This window comes from Hyaena hyaena, unplaced genomic scaffold (genome assembly GCF_003009895.1).
Source record: "Hyaena hyaena isolate Hyena2069 unplaced genomic scaffold, ASM300989v1 scaffold_568, whole genome shotgun sequence".
Lineage (NCBI taxonomy): Eukaryota > Metazoa > Chordata > Mammalia > Carnivora > Hyaenidae > Hyaena > Hyaena hyaena.
In genome coordinates, this window is record NW_024081199.1 from 801,404 (window position 1) to 817,410 (window position 16,007).

The 16,007-nt window shown below is 40.4% G+C and overlaps 2 protein-coding genes across 5 annotated transcripts in view; one reads left to right on the plus strand and one right to left on the minus strand.

Annotated features, from left to right (window-relative positions):
* The window catches only part of ACACA (acetyl-CoA carboxylase alpha), a 272,064-nt gene extending 271,297 nt beyond the window's left edge, over positions 1–767 (minus strand). The window contains exon 1 of the mRNA XM_039256323.1: positions 690–767. The gene's annotated coding sequence lies outside the window, so the exon portion shown is untranslated. The remainder of the gene's footprint in view (positions 1–689) is intronic.
* Positions 768–1,258: 491 nt separating this feature from the next.
* Positions 1,259–16,007, plus strand: part of TADA2A (transcriptional adaptor 2A) — a 52,116-nt gene continuing 37,367 nt past the window's right edge. For 2 of the 4 annotated variants that reach the window (XM_039256359.1, XM_039256362.1), the window contains exons 1-4: positions 1,259–1,312; positions 3,703–3,828; positions 12,127–12,233; positions 13,251–13,310. In XM_039256359.1, coding sequence (XP_039112290.1) covers positions 3,804–3,828; positions 12,127–12,233; positions 13,251–13,310 — 192 coding nt within the window. In that variant the 5' untranslated portion in view covers positions 1,259–1,312; positions 3,703–3,803. Of the gene's footprint in view, positions 1,313–2,156; positions 2,177–3,702; positions 3,829–12,126; positions 12,234–13,250; positions 13,311–16,007 lie in introns of those variants that run through there. The other 2 variants (XM_039256360.1, XM_039256361.1) reach the window with 2 other exon arrangements.

Sequence of the window (16,007 nt, forward strand, 5' to 3'; positions counted from 1 at the left end):
CTGGACATTATCTATTATCTAGTAATACGTGTATTGTTTATTGTCAATCTTTCCCACTATTAACGTGAGGCAGAGACTGTTTTGTTCACTGCTGAATTCTCAGCACCTGGAACAGTGTCTGCTCATTAAATATTTGTTGAATAAACGACTAAATAGATTTTCAGGATACATCAAATGTAAAACTACACTATAATGTATCTACTGACATGACGCATAGGATAATGTCAAAACGTTAACTGCTTATTTAACACGGTGGGAGCTGGTTTTCTCATTATTTTCGCTTGTGTGAACTTCCTGATTATTTTTCAGAATGAATTTGTAGTATTTATATACTGAAATATGAATAAAGAGGCTACACCAGCAGAAAATGCAAATGAATTCAAACTGAGACTGGGCAAATTTACGAAAGACAGACTTCTAAATAGATGTAATCGCATAATGGTGTAATTAACCACGGCCTGAATCCCCTTCCCAGCCTCGTGATCCCAAGTTACTTATAAGCCAGTCTCCACGTCTTCACCTGGAAGATGGGGATATTAATAGTGCCTACCTCACAAGGTTGTTTTTGAAGATTAAAATGACACCACGGATGTAAGCTCCTTTGTACAATGCCTGGCATGCAATAAATACTCGACAAATGGTAGCTATTATAATAATTAGTATAAGTCAAAAGAGATGTTAGGACGTACCTAGCCCTCAAGATTGACATCAGAGTGGACCACCACATCCTCTCATCATTGCGCCTCAATCTGGGCCCCTGAAGCCCAAAGAGGGGATGGTTCTTTCCAAAGAGAATTTCGACGTTCCAGAAGCATCTGAATAAAACGTACCCTGTATACCCTTACACCATTCAGTCAGTCTGGTTAATCCACAAGCAGCACAGCAAGACCCGACTGGCCCCAGTTTCCGTCGCGGCAACAGGGGCGAGGGGTGGGAATGTTAGAAACACAAAAGCAGGACGGTATCCGCCCGCTCCACCTCACCGCACTCTGCCGCGGATCGAACGGCGCCACGCACCAGCAAGCCTCTGGCGACCCGCAACGCGCCACACGCAAAAGTGACTGCTGCCTGGACTCAAGCCAGGCAAGCTACTCAGTCAGCCCTATCCCCCTCCGGGCCTCTGCCAGAGGACCGCGGCGGGCGTACGACGAGGCCGGGGCGCGGGCCGAGGGGGCGGCGACAGGGCCGCGAGGGCCGGGGAAAGGCGGCGGGGGCGGCGCGCTCGCGCCTGTGCCGGTCGGGAGCGAGCACGCACGCCCGGGGACGCGCGCGACTGGCGGCTCCCTGGCGCGGAGGAGGGGGACGCGACGAGGTGAAGCACGAGGTGTTGTGGGGCGGGTGGCGGCGGGCGCGAGCTCTCTGGCGGCCGAGGGGGTACCGGTGACCGCGAGGTGCGGCGGGGGAGGGGACGGGCTGTGAGCCCTGCGACTTGGGAACAGGGCGGGCAGAAGGACTTGAGGCGCGGGGCTAAGCTGCGCTTGGAGGAGGGCGGCGCGGGCCCGGCCGAGACCCCCTCGGCCCCGCCCCGCGGCGGGCCTGCGTGCCCCGCCCCATGGGCGGCCCTCGGCGGCAGTGCGCGGCTAGAGCTTTGGCATTCCTGTGTTTACAGTGGCGCGCCTAATTACACTGGCAACAGCAGGTCTGGGCCATGCACCTAACCGACGTTACTTTTTAGGTCTGCAACTAGGCCTTGCACACTAGGTACTTAAGCTCCACTTTGGAGCTGAGGCCGACTAGGCTTAGGTAAAATGACCTGCCCAAGATGACACAGCTCAATAAGGATCGCAGCGAGGAGTTCATCTTTGTCTGCAAAACTCCAAAGCCTGCACGTATCCTCTGCGCCGCACAGAAGGCTGTTCTTCACGTGCCTGCCTGCCTTCTCCCCGTCACTTTGATTTTGGCAGATGTTAATTTGGAGCCACCACCCAACCTTTCATGGATGTTGGCGTCAGAAATATCTCTTGTGAGAAGAACGGAGGGGAAAAAAGAAAATTTCTGCTTATTGCAATATTGTGATTGTGATGTGGAGTGTTTATACATCCTTTACTTGATCAACCTATGTTGAAATATCCCTGCTGTTTACTACCTTGAAGACTGTCCAGGTGGCAGTCTTTCAGAGCTTCCTTTCCTTCTTTGAAAAAGCAGCATGCCTCAGAAGGTTGTGAGGATTCAAGAGGTAATCCACGTACAGTGGGTACAGTACCTGGCCCATGAAAAAAGTTCAGTAAATGTTGGCCATTATTTTATATTACTGAGTATATAATGCCTCTTGCTAAACCCATTTTTCTTCAGAGACTAACCTTTTCTGGGAGTAGAGCAGGCAGAGAACCATCCTATCCCAGCCAATTTCAGAAAAGACAAGTTGTTGATAGCCAATGCTATCTGAATGTCATGCACACTTAATGATTAATTATACCTCGGGGCGCCTGGGTGGCTCAGTGGGTTAAGCATCCGACTTCGGCTCAGGTCGTGATCTCACGGTTTGTGGGTTTGAGCCCCACATTGGCTTCTGTGCTGACAGCTCAGAGCCTGGAGCCTGTTTCAGATTCTGTGTCTCCTTCTCTCTCTACTCCTCTCCCACTCATGGTCTGTTTCTGTCTCAATAATATATAGACATAAAAAAATTTTTTTAATGATTAATTATACTTCAAGCTTAGAATACCAGGTTAAAGAAGTCACTCCAGGAGACTAAAGATGAACATTTAGTTAAAATGAACATTTGTCCATTACATTTTATTTACTGAGTTCTTTCTCTGTTTGCAGTTCAAAGCATACAGATGTGTATTGGATAGTAGTTCCTGCTTTTATTTAGTCTAGAAATGGAAAAAATATGCATCCAGATTGTAATCCTCACAAAGTAGAATGTGAAAAATGTCAGAAAGGAGATAGCTAAGAAGCTTTGGGACTATAGAAGAAGGATGGATGTTTTCTTGACTTAGTCTGAAGTATGATTTCATTTCTACCTTCAAGAAAATAATTTGTACATTGTACAAACATTAAGTATTTGTTCAAAGAGTGAACTAAGTGAACAAATGTATCTTGTAATAATAGGGTTCCTTGGTGTCTACTAACAAAGCCATTCATATTAAACTATTATTAGAGAGGTAGAGGAATGAGAAGTAAAACTGAACAGTTGGGCCACCCTTGGGGATGAGGATCTCAACAGCCAAAGCTTATGGATCAAATTCTTTGATTACTGAATGACTGGGCTCCAACTGCCTTCTTCCTTACATGCCTTACTAAAGATTCAGATTTCCACAAGATAGTTGGTTGCTTTAGCTGTGGGGGTGAAGTATAGAGTATTGTGGTTGAGAAACTGACTCATCCACATTTCATATAGTTCTGGTGGGGTTACCAAAGGAAAGAGCATTAATGACAGAAGTGATACTGGGTAGAGAAAAACAGTGGTTGTGTATTAGAGATCTATAACCTTTATACAGGGCTTACTGTGGGTAATGTACCAGGCACCGTGGTACATTATTTATATGGATTTTGGCTTTAATCCTCACAATAACTCTAGGAGGTGGATTCTGTTTATCATATTCACTTTACAGAAGAGGAAACAGGCTTATAAAGGTAAAATAATTTGCTTATCATTACAAAGCTAGGATGTGGTATAATAGAGTACATTGCATCATCTTCTCTGTATCTTGTTTCTTTGAATTATTTCCTGATCCATGTGCCACTTTTGTTTGTTCTTAGGAGGGCATCAGGCTTTAGTGTATGTTTTGGCCAGTTCTGACCTCTACTTGAAGAGCACTACATTGAGGAAGATCAAAGCAAGACTGTTTGCAAATTAGAGAATGGATCGTTTGGGTTCCTTCAGCAGTAAGTATAGTAGGAACAAGTTCCAGGTGAATTTTAACAGCAAATTGAAGTAGAAGTTGATTAAAAAGAAAAATAAGCACTTTGAAGTGAAACAAAGCCCTGAGAATCTGATCCTGAAGGAATAACAAAGCCCCGAGAATCTGATCCTGAAGGAATAACAGTATCAAATCAGAATAAAATTAACAATACTTAGGGGCGCCGGGGAGGCTTAGTCAGTTAAATGTCTGACTTGGTCCAGCTCAGGTTTCTCATGTTTTGTGGGATCAAGCCCCATCTCAGGTTCTGTGCTGACAGCGTGGAGCCTGCATGGGATACTCTCTCTTTCTTTCTCTCTTTTTCTGACTCCCTCTCTTTCTCTCTCTCTGTCCCTCCCCCACTTGCTCTATCAAAATAAATAAACTAAAAAAAATTTTTAACAATACTTATTGATTGCCCACTAAGCACATCACACAAATGTAACACTCTAGGTCTTGTAAGAAAACTGTGCTCAAGCATAGTATGATTAACCTGCAGTTAGACTTAAGAAAGCAGTTGGATTTCTCTTTAGAACCAGTAACATATTTCAGATGCCTTGTTAAGAAATAATGTCCATGTGGGGCACCTGGGTGGCTCAGTAGGCTGAGCGTCCAACTTTGGCTCAGGTCTTGATCTCGCAGCTCGTGAGTTCAAGCCCCCTGTTGGGCTCTGGGCTGACAGCTCAGAGCCTGGAGCCTGCTTCAGATTCTGTCTCCTTCTCTCTCTGCCCCTCCCCCGCTTGTACTCTGTCTCTCTGTCTCTGTCTCTCTCTCTCAAAAATAAAAACATTAAAAAAAAAAAATGTCGGGGCGCCTGGGTGGCTTAGTTGGTTAAGCGTCCGACTTTCGCTTAGGTCATGATCTCCGGTTTGTGGGTTCGAGCCCCGTGTCAGGCTCTGTGCTGACTGCCAGCTCAGAGCCTGGAGCCTGTTTTAGAGTCTGTATCTCCCTCTCTCTCTGACCCTCCCCTGCTCACGCTGTCTCTCTTTCTCCTAGAAATAAATAAAAATATAAAAAAAAAAAAAATGTCAATGGTAGAATAAAAGAAATGCTCCTCTCCCCCTTCCCTTTTAGGTGGAACTTGTGTTCAAAGAGTGAACCACACTATGATAATCAGAGAATTATGGTGTATATGTGAAGTAAATTCAGGTGGCTACAGCTATGGAGAAAAAAGTATACTGCCTTTTCTTTGTTTCTAAGAGATTTGGCAGAAATAGGAATCCTATTGTTAGGTATTAATAGTGTCCTAATGAGAAGAAATAGAAAGGCACTTTTGGGTGTTGTTTCCTTTTCAGCAATTTCTTTTTTTTTTTTTAATGTTTATTCATTTTTGAGAGACAAGAGAGAGATAGAGCTTGAATGATGGAGGGGCAGAGAAAGAGGGAGACACAATCTGAAGCAGGCTCCAGGCTCTGAGCTGTCAGCACAGAGGCTGATGGAGGGCTTGGACCCACCCACCTCTGACCTGAGTCGGAGGCCCAACTGACTGAGCCACCCAGGGGCCCTCTTTTTTTTTTTTTTTTTTTAATGTTTGTTTATTTCTGAGGAGGGGGGTGGGATTCCCCAACAGGCTCCACACTGTCAGTGCAGAGCCTGACATGGGGCCCAATCCCACAAACTGTGAGATCATGACCTGAGCCAAAATCAGGAGTCTGACGCTTAACCAGCTGAGCCACCCAGATGCTCCTCAGCAATTTCTTTCTTTTTTTTTTTTTTTATTTATTTCTAGGAGAGAGAGACAGCGTGAGCAGGGGAGGGTCAGAGAGAGAGGGAGATACAGACTCTGAAACAGGCTCCAGGCTCTGAGCTGGCAGTCAGCACAGAGCCCAACGCGGGGCTCGAACCCACGAACCGCGAGATCATGACCCAAGCGAAAGTCGGACGCTCAACCGGCTAAGCCACCCAGGCACCCTGCTCCTCAGCAATTTCTTAAAAGGCCTCTTATTTACTGTCATCACACTCCTATGCAAATTTAGGACAGAATGAAGTCTTCAAACACCTCTGGTTCAAATCTCTCATTTTACATATGGAAAAAACCTGAATGAATTTTCCTAATGCTGGAAGTGTAAACAGAAACCACTCCTATTTCCATTTTTAAGATAATTTTTAGGGACGTCTGGGTGGTACAGTCAGTTAATGTCTGACTCCTGGTTTCAGCTCAGATCATGATCTCACAGTTCATGAATTCGAGTCCCTGCTTGAAATTCTCTCTCTCTCCCTCTCTCTGCTCCACCCCCACCCCGCCCCCGGCTCCAGTCTTGCCTCCAAATAAATAAACTTTAAAAAAAAATTTTAAATATAAAATAATTTTGAAACTTTTTTTCTGGAAATAATTTCAAGTTTACAGGACAGTTGGAAGAATTGTACAAAGAATCCCTATACACTTGTTAACCTCTTACTCCATTTGCATGTATTTTCTCTTTCTCTGCGAATGTATATAAGTACATATGGTATATGTAATATATATTTATGTACTGTAGTATATACTTATAGGTAGACATTTTTTCTTCAGAGTCATTTAAAGGTAAGGGACATAGATCATGTCTCTTTACCACTAAGGACTTTATTGCTTATTTCCTAAGAACAGGGATATTCTGTTATACAACTTTAGTAAAGTGAGCAACTTTAGTAAATTTAATATCAAATAAAATATTTTATCCGGTGTACTCCTTGTAGTTCAGTTTTGTAAGCTTGACTCAACAATGTCCTTTATGGTGTTTTTTTCATTCCAGTACAGGATATAGTCAGGGGTCAGGTCTTACATTAAGTTGCTGTGTTTCTTTAGCCTCCTTTAAACTGAAACATTTCCACAGCCTTTGTCTTTAGTGACATTGATACTTTTGAATAATAATGGCCCTACTTCAAAATAGAGGTTTCTCGTTTTGTGTTTGTTTGGGTCTTGCTTTACCCCTCCTTGGCGATAATGGTTTTGAAAACACCATCATGGTGTCTGAGTTCTCCACTGTATACTCTGTATTTTTCTCTTGCATATAATAAACAACCCATAGAAGACACTTTCAGGCCATAAAATATCCTGTGCCTCATCAAAATTTCCCCCTAGATTTAACATCCATTATGATTTTTGCCTGATCTAATCTTTACTGTCATGGTTGTAAAATGATGATTTTTTTCCCCCCAAATCCAGCAGTCTCTCTAAATTTGCTAGTTAGCACTTTCATAATTATATATGTATTATATAATTATATGTATTACACATAACGTATATGCGTTTTGTAATTTCTTGATTATATAATCATGACACCTCCTGTCTCCCTTATTTAATTGACTTAAGTATGGACACATGAATTCCTATTTTCAAGGGGTTATAATTCATTATCATACTTAATTATTTTGGTTTTCAGATTGTCCCAATTTGACCACTGCGAGCTCTTTCATTCAGGTTCCTGGATCCTTGTGACATAACACCCATCACTTTTTTTGAGCATCTCCTTACTTTTTGGTTATATATTCCAGGTGCATCTTGTGTCTCCCCTGCCCCAGCCCTGAAATTAGCCACTTTTCTGTGGAGCCCTGGTCCTTTTAGAGGGGAATGACATTAGAGACCAAGATCTAGTCATTTCTCATTGCTACTAGCATGTCTTTATTTTGGTTCTTTGGCCCACAGAGCTATGAAATATATGTGCATATATGGTGTATACATGTATGCCAATATACATTATATCTGCTCATACATACACTTTTAAGAAATCATGAGTTCACACTGATACCCCCAATTCGCCTTCATAGGCTTTTCTCTTGTTTTCCCCCATTCTTTCATCATGAGAACCTTGACTCTCAACATCAGCGCATTTACTCATTTGCTCAGTTTTTAAATACACTCAAAATTATTTCAGAATTGATTTTTATATACCACTACGTAAAACAGACCTACTTCAGCAAGTTCAGGATTTGTTTGCAATTCTCCCCTGCATTACCCAGGACTGAAGGTGAATGATTAAATATTCGTAAGTTACTTGGATTTTTTTTCCTTTTCAGTGTGGTTATAGTATTCTTTGGAAGTACTTTTGGGCTCGTTTATTCTGCTTTTTCATTTTCCCTTTTTATATTTATTAATTTGTTTTTTGTAAATTTGTATAACATAGATACACTTCCAAAAGTCAAAACTATAACAAAGTATATAAAGAATTGTTACTCCTTCCTATGTCTCTTCCACTCTATTCCGCGACCCCTCCCCCAACCCCTTTGTAGGTGTCCAGCTTCATTGTTCTCTAGTTTATCTGTACTTTATTCCTTTTTGCAAGGAAAAGCAGACATATATATGTTTGGGTCCCCCCCCCCCCATTTCTTATAGGAAAGGTAGCATCCTGTGTATGTTTTTTTGCAGTTTGGGTTTTTTTCACTGAATAGTATCTTCTGGAAATACTATATTAGGTTATAAAAGTCATTCTTATTCTTTTTTTACAGTTGCATAGTACTCTACTGTGTGGGTGCTATAGTTTATTCAACTACTCTTTAGTGCTTGGATATTTAGGTAGTATTTTGTAATTACAAATAATCTTCTAATGCATTCCTATTGGCAGTGTATGAGAATGCCTATTTTTATACATTCTTACTAAGAGTATTATCAAGCTTTTGAATTTTTGCCAATCTGATGGGTGAGAAGTTATACCTCAGTATAGCTTTCTCTTATGAGTGAAGTTGAGTGTGATTTCTTATGTATAAGGGCCATTTTTAAATTTTTCTCTCTTTTTTCTAGTTATGTCTTCATTTCTTTTGCAGTAGGACTTTTTCCCCCCCTCAGTTTTTAAAAGTTCTTTGTATATAGGGGACTTTAGCTCTTTATCTGTATACATCTGCAAATAATTTCTTCTAGCTTATTTGCCTTTTTTCTTCCTTATGGCATTTTTTGCCAAGGAAGTTTTTTGTTTTTGTTATTTATGTAGTCAAATTTATTCATCTTTAATTGCCTTTGGATTTTGAATGATGGTAAAAAAGCCTTTCCATACTCATAGGTTCTAGAAAAATTGTAGAATGTCTTTGTGAAGAATTGTTTGTCTACGTGTATCAGAACCCCGCAGTATGCTCAATAGTTCTAGGAAAATGTATTTTCTGAGGCATACAACAGCATTCTTCATAATAGTGAAAATTTGGAAACAACACAAATACCTACCAGTAGGGAACTGGTTACATTTGTTGTTTTCAATTTTATAAGACTCCATGTTTTCTTTTTTAGAGTATTTTTAGAGCCCCTTCACTCTTTGGAGATGAAATACAGAGATAACATAGCACATCTACACCCATGATTTCAAAGAAACAGAAATAATAATGCCCTAACTATAATACAAAGGATAAATAAAAGAGAATAATGAACTAATGTAATTTATAATAAAATAATTGGTATCTCAGTATGCTGAGATATTTCAGTAGAAGACATAATAATGACAGTCAGATGCTTAACACCCATATGTTGAATCATTGTGCATCTTACAACTACGAAAGCACAATGATTCACATGTGTTGTATTGGTGACTCAGAAACCCCACAAACTTGAATAACTCGGTAAAGTTCCGAACAAAACAAGATATAATCTCCTATAGAAGTACGTGCAGTTGCCTTCCTAGAAAATTAAATGTATTTTAAAACTATCAAAAACATTTTGTTTTATACATAATATGGAATTAATTTCTAGGTCATGTAATTATGAACAGGTTCTTTAGCACCTTGAATGTCTGTTGGGACACTGAAAGTTATGTAGGACACAGGCCACTTTTTTGTTGTGTAGGAAGGTCTCGAGTCTTACAGGATATCTAGCATCCATGGTCCCCAACCTGCTAAATGCCAGTAGTGCTGTCTAGTCATTGTGGCAATGAAAAAGCATTTCCTCAGATTTCCAAAATGCCTTCCTACGGGGCAGTGGGAAAACATTAGGTTAGATAATTGTTACACTAGAATGTTATTCATCCATTAAAAAAGAATGAGGATGTATATGTACTGTCATGAACGATGTTTGACAATATATTGTCAAGTGAACAAAAAGGCTACAAAACATTGTGTATGGTATCTCACTTTTGTTAAATATATATACACCCACACATAAAAGAAAGACTAGAAATCAAAATGTTAACAGAGGATGACTTTATGCGTTTGTTGTCTAAAATATTTTAACTATAAATTGGATTACTTTTACTAAATTATTCCTTCTTGGGGCACCCGGGTGGCTCAGTCAGTTAAGCATCTGACTCTTGATTTCAGCCCAGGTCATAGTCTCAGAGTTGTGAGATCAAGCTCCGTGTTGAGCTCTCTACTGAGTGTGGAGCCAGCTTAAGATCTCTCTCTGCCGGGGCACCTGGGTGGCTTAGTCAGTTAAGCATCCGACTTTCGCTTAGGTCATGATCTCGCGGTTCGTGGGTTCGAGCCCCATGTCGGGCTCTGTGCTGACTGCCAGCTCAGAGCCTGGAGCCTGTTTCAGCCTGTGACTCCCTCTCTCTGACCCTCCCCTGCTCATGCTGTCTCTCTCTCTCTCTCTCTCCTAGAAATAAATTTAAAAAAAAAAAATTTAATTAAAAAAAAAAATCTCTCTCTGCTTATGCTCTTCTCCCTGTTCACAAGTGGTCTCTCTCTCTCTCAAAAAATAAAAAATTGTTTTTTGACGTAAGGATTTAAAAGCTCTTTTACTTGGGTCAGGGACTGATTTTTTTCCCTGAGGAAAGAAAAACAAGCTTATATCGTTAAAAGGATCTGAGGAAGAAGGTAATTTGGTGAAACTTGTCATCTGGCACTTAATATAAAACTGTTTTTGTTGTTCCATGTCAAAATTTAAAATGGGAGAAGTTAGGTAGTTACTGTTCCATATATTTATTTTTAAGCTATTGACAGAAGGATTATGCTTCTTTTCCCTGTTCTTTTCCTCCAGGTCTTAATTTAGAAACAAATGAAAAGAACAATAAATAATCATTACTTGAAGGAGGGAAAGGTGCCTTGAAGAGTGTTTTTTGGACTTTAGGAAGGAAAGTGCTTTTACAGAATGTTAGAAATCCTGCACTAGGCTATAAGCAGCTTAAATCCGTTCATTTTCCTTCAAAGCCTGTGTTTTCTTAGACTCCTGCTGTTGATCATAGAGAACAATTCACCTAGATTGCCCTGACTCTAGAGGGGCAGAGTTCGGGGCAACCAGGGACACACATATCATCCTTTAAATCACTTGAGAGAGTTTGGATTGTACTTCTTGCCTTAATATTTCAGAGATGATATGGTCATTGGAAATGGAGGAAGGTCTGCTTTGTTCTCTCTCTACCGTGAGAGGAAGAAAGGGAGCTTTCCTGGGTTTAAATCTTACTCAGATTTAAAGTTGTATATCCTAAGACATTTATTTATTTGTTTGTTTGTTAAGTTTGTTTATTCATTTTGAGAGAGGGAGAGACAGAATCCTATGCAGGCTCCAACTGTCAGTGCAGAGTTCAATATGGGACTCAAAACTCATGAGCCTTGAGATCACCACCCAACCTGAGATGAAGAGTTGGACACTCAACCAACTGAGCCATTCAGGCACCCCTCAAGACATACATTTAAAGGAGTTTTTCCCTCCAACTTCTTATTGAAAATTTGCAAACTTAAGGAAAAGTTGAAAGAACACTAGAGTGTAAAAACATTAAAAAAAATTAAAAAAAAAAAAAAAAAAAACAGGGCGCCTGGGTGGCTTAGTTGGTTAAGCATCCGACTTTCACTTAGGTCATGATCTCGCGGTTCGTGGGTTCGAGACCCGCGTCGGACTCTGCTGACTGCCAGCTCAGAGCCTGGAGCCTGTTTCAGTCTGTGACTCCCTCTCTCTCTGACCCTCCCCTGCTCATGCTGTCTCTCTCTCTCTCCTAGAAATAAATAAAAAACATTAAAAAAAAATTTTAAAAAAAAGAACACTAGAGTGATTATTTGTTGGCTACTACCTACATTCAACAATTATTAACATTTTGTCTGATCTGCTTTACCCAAAAATATATGTGTTTAATAGGCATGTTGCCATTTTCTCCCTTGCAGAAATAACTAGGACAGGAAACTTGTGTTTGTAAATTTCTCTGCAGGGGTCATCTACCTAAATGGTATGTGTAGTAGTAGACAACTACTATAGGAAGAAATGAAGCTGCCCTGAAGCAAAAGGAACATAATTTTTGTTTTTTCTTACTTAGAATGAGCTCTTCTTATTTCCAAGACAAGCAGAGTCTTCCGTGTAGCTCACCACCTGTGTAGTTATTTACAAATTTTCATCTTCTTGGCACTTAAGGTAATCATAACATGTTTTGAAACTAATATATTTATCTCTTTGTTCTAGATGATCCCTCTGATAAACCACCTTGCCGAGGCTGCTCCTCCTACCTCATGGAGCCTTATATCAAGTGTGCTGAATGTGGGCCACCCCCTTTTTTCCTCTGCTTACAGGTAACTTATTAAGGACATGCTTGCTTCTCCTGGCTTAATTTTATGGATATAATAAATTCAGAGGTCGCTATAGATTATTCAGAAGGACCATACCTTATTAAATCAATTCTTTCTACTTTGTCTTCCATTATACATTTTGCCAGTGAAAACTTGGGGAACAGAGCAGATGAATGACACAGACTGTTGAATATTCCACATTTCTGCGTCAGCCTAATGCTCAAAACTGTTTTTGCCAGTAGATTTGAAGTATTGGGATACAGGAAACAAAATTGGAAGATTATTCCTTTTGATGGTACCTATGACACTGTTTATTGTCTTACTGCAGAGTGATCTTTGGGCAGGTGACAAACAAGGGAACAAATCATTCTGTGATTGATGATAATAATAATAATTATAAGTGCTTGGTCTGTTGTCAGGAACTCTTTTGAGTAATTTATATGAATTAACCTTTAGTTCATCACTGTAACCTTATGAAGTAAGTATGATTAACATCCCCATTTTATAGAGAAAACTCAGGCAAAGAGAGTTCAAGTAATTTCCTCAAGATCACACAGCAAATACGTATTTTATTGGATCCAAGACGCTATTTATTATAAGAAACATCCTAGTTTTAGAAATGTTAAATGGCTGATGGAAGTTGTAATATACTTTGTAGTACGAGATGAATCCTCATTTCAATTTATAATATGAAAAAAAAATACATGTCTCAGAATTGCCTAAATACTTTAAGTATGGAGCTAGGATTCAAATGTAGTCCATCTGATTCCAGGGCTTATACTCTAATCAAAAGAGAAGATGTCTTAGGAAAAAGTCTCCCCCTGCCCCAGATTGTTTTCCTTTGTGAGGGCCACTGAAGAGCCATGATCATGAATGTAGTCATCCTCTTGTGGCTGCAGACAAGATTGAATTCTTAAAAACGCATGACAAGAGTAGAGTACCCCCAAACCATCTTCTATCCTGTAAGAAAGCATTCCAAAAAGTAGTTTTTTGGTAACTTAATTTTCCTTTCTTTTGCAGTGTTTCACTCGAGGATTTGAGTACAAGAAACATCAAAGTGATCACACTTATGAAATAATGGTAATGATGAAGTTGTAGGGAATTTCCATTCATTTGTCAAGTATTGTATTGAGAATGTCTTTTTTTCTTCATCTTCAAGTATCTCCTTGCCTTTTTTTCCTCTTCTGAATTAGGTAATCATTTCCCAGTGAGTGTTTTTTTTGTTGTTTCTTTTTAAGTTATTTGAGAGAGAGAGAGTGAGTGTGTGTGTGTGCGCGCGCGCGCGCATGTGTGTGGGAGGGAGGGAGGGAAGGGCAGAGAGAGAATTCCCAGAAGGCTCCACACTGACAGAGCTTGACACGGGGCTCGATCCAGTGAACCGCGAGATCATGACCTGAGCCAAAATGAGAAGTTGAACGCTTAACTGACTGAGCTACCCTCTGCCCCGAGTAAGTGTTTTAGGGTCTTATGGATCTACTAAGGCATTTAAGTCAAAAAATCATTTTACATGCTCAGATTTTTGGAAGGAATTTAAAAGTACTTTTTGAGGGGCAGTCTCAGTAGAGCATGACTCTTAATCTTGGTGTTGTGAGTTCAAGCCCCATGTTGGAGATAGAGTTTACTTTTATTAAAAAGTTTAAAGATTTTATATATATATATATATATATTTTTTTTTTTTTTTTTTTTTAAAAAGGTAGGCACATCTAGGTTGTTCAGTCAGTTAAATGTCTGACCCTTGGTTTGGGCTCAGGTCGTGATCTCATAGTTCATGAGTTTGAGCCCTGAGTCAGGCTCTGCACTGACAGCGCAGGGGGTGCTTGGGGTTCCCTCTTTCTCTCTGCCCTTCTCCCTGCTTGAACTCTCTCAAAATAAATAAATAAACTTTTCCCCCAAATAAATAAATAAAATTTAAAAATTAAAAAAAAAGCTTATTGAGTTTTACTAATGTAAGTTTAAGAGGTACAGTGCATTTTAGGCTATTGATTAACATATAGTAAATGTATTGTTGCTGTGTTTTCACTAATGATATTATGTGGTTCTTGTGGGCAGTGGTGAAGTTTATGTCTGGCACTCCCTCCTCTTGTCTTGGAGAAATTGGTTACCCTTTGAGAGTTAAGTTATAAAATGAACACAGAGTGAATAGTATAATACATAAAATCACTTTGAAGAGACAGACTGGCTTATGAGCCAGAATAAGACTTGGCTGTAACTTGATTGTTTGTATTGCTGCCTCTGAAGAAGGAATGAGAGGCAGATGCTGGTAGTGTCCTTCCAAGTTCTAGCCAGAGGAATGGGCCCTTTAATAAGTGAAAATGAATATCTGGTCTACTTGGCAGGTATATGTATCTTTGTCAAGATAGTTTTGTCAGTTATTAGAACATAACTCTTAGTTCCCCAAGTAGTTTTCTTACATTTGCCCTCCCATTGACTTTTTCTTACAGGAAAGAATACTGGCTGGGCATCTTAACAGTAATAATTTCACATTGTGGATTAATCCGTTGATATTTATATTAGTTTTCTATTGCTGTCATAGCAAATTATCAAACATTAAGTGGCCTAAGACAACACAAATTTATCATCTCACAATTCTGTAGGTCAGAAGGCTGTTAAGCTCCCCTGGCTTGCTATAAATCCCATAATGTCAAAATGCCAGCCTGGGGGCGCCTGGGTGGCTTAGTCGGTTAAACGTCCGACTTTTGCTTAGGTCATGATCTCGCGGTTCGTGGGTTCGAGTCCCTGTGTCGGGCTCTGTGCTGACTGCCAGCTCAGAGCCTGAAGCCTGTTTCAGAGTCTGTATCTCCCTTTCTCTCTGACCCTCCCCTGCTCACGCTGTCTCTCTCTCTCCTAGAAATAAATAATAATTAAAAAAAAAAAATGCCAGCCTGGGCTTTTATCTAGAGGCCCTGGGAGAAAGTCTGCTTCCAGTCAGCTTTCAATCTGCTTCCATTCTCAGGTTAATGACAAAATTCACTACCTTGAGGTTATAGTACTGATGCTACTCTTCCTTTAATTGGCTGTTGGCCCCGGGCTTGCTCTAGGCCTCTAGAGGCCTCCCTTCCTCCATGTTTGAAGCTAGCAATGGCTAAGAGTTCTTGAGGGTTATTGATGAAATGCCTAGAGCCTCTCTGACTTCTGCCTCATCTTTGCTGAATCTCTCCAACTCTCCTGCCTCCCTTCTTTTTTTTTTTTTTTAAGGAAATTTTATTTATTTATAACAAGTAATCTCTACACCTGTGGGCTTGAACTCACAACCTCGAGATCAAGAGTCTTATCTTCTTCTTACTGAGCCAGCCAGGCACCCCCTCTTGTCTCCCTCCCCTACTTTTTTTTTTTAAAGTTTGTTCATTTAGAGTGAGAGATCGAGTATGAGTAGGGGAGGAGCAGAGAGTGGAGAAAGAGGGAGAGAAAGAATCCCAAGCAGGCTCTCTGTGGTTAGCACAGAGCTGCATACAGGGCTTGATTTCACACATCACAAACCATGAGATCATGACATGAGCCAAAGCCAAGAGTCCCCACTTATCCGACTGAGCCACCCAGGCACCCCTCCATCTTCTATTTTTAAAGGCCCCTGTGATTACATTGGGCCCGCCTAAATTATCCAGGCTGCTATCCCTATTTTAAGGACGATGATCAGTCCCTTAATCCCAGCATAATCCCTTCAGCAGTATCTAGTTAGTATTTGATTGAATAACCAGGAATCAATAATCTTGGGGGGAAGGGGCACATCTTTGGAATTCCGCGTATCACAGTGTCATGATGTATCTACATCAGTCTCTT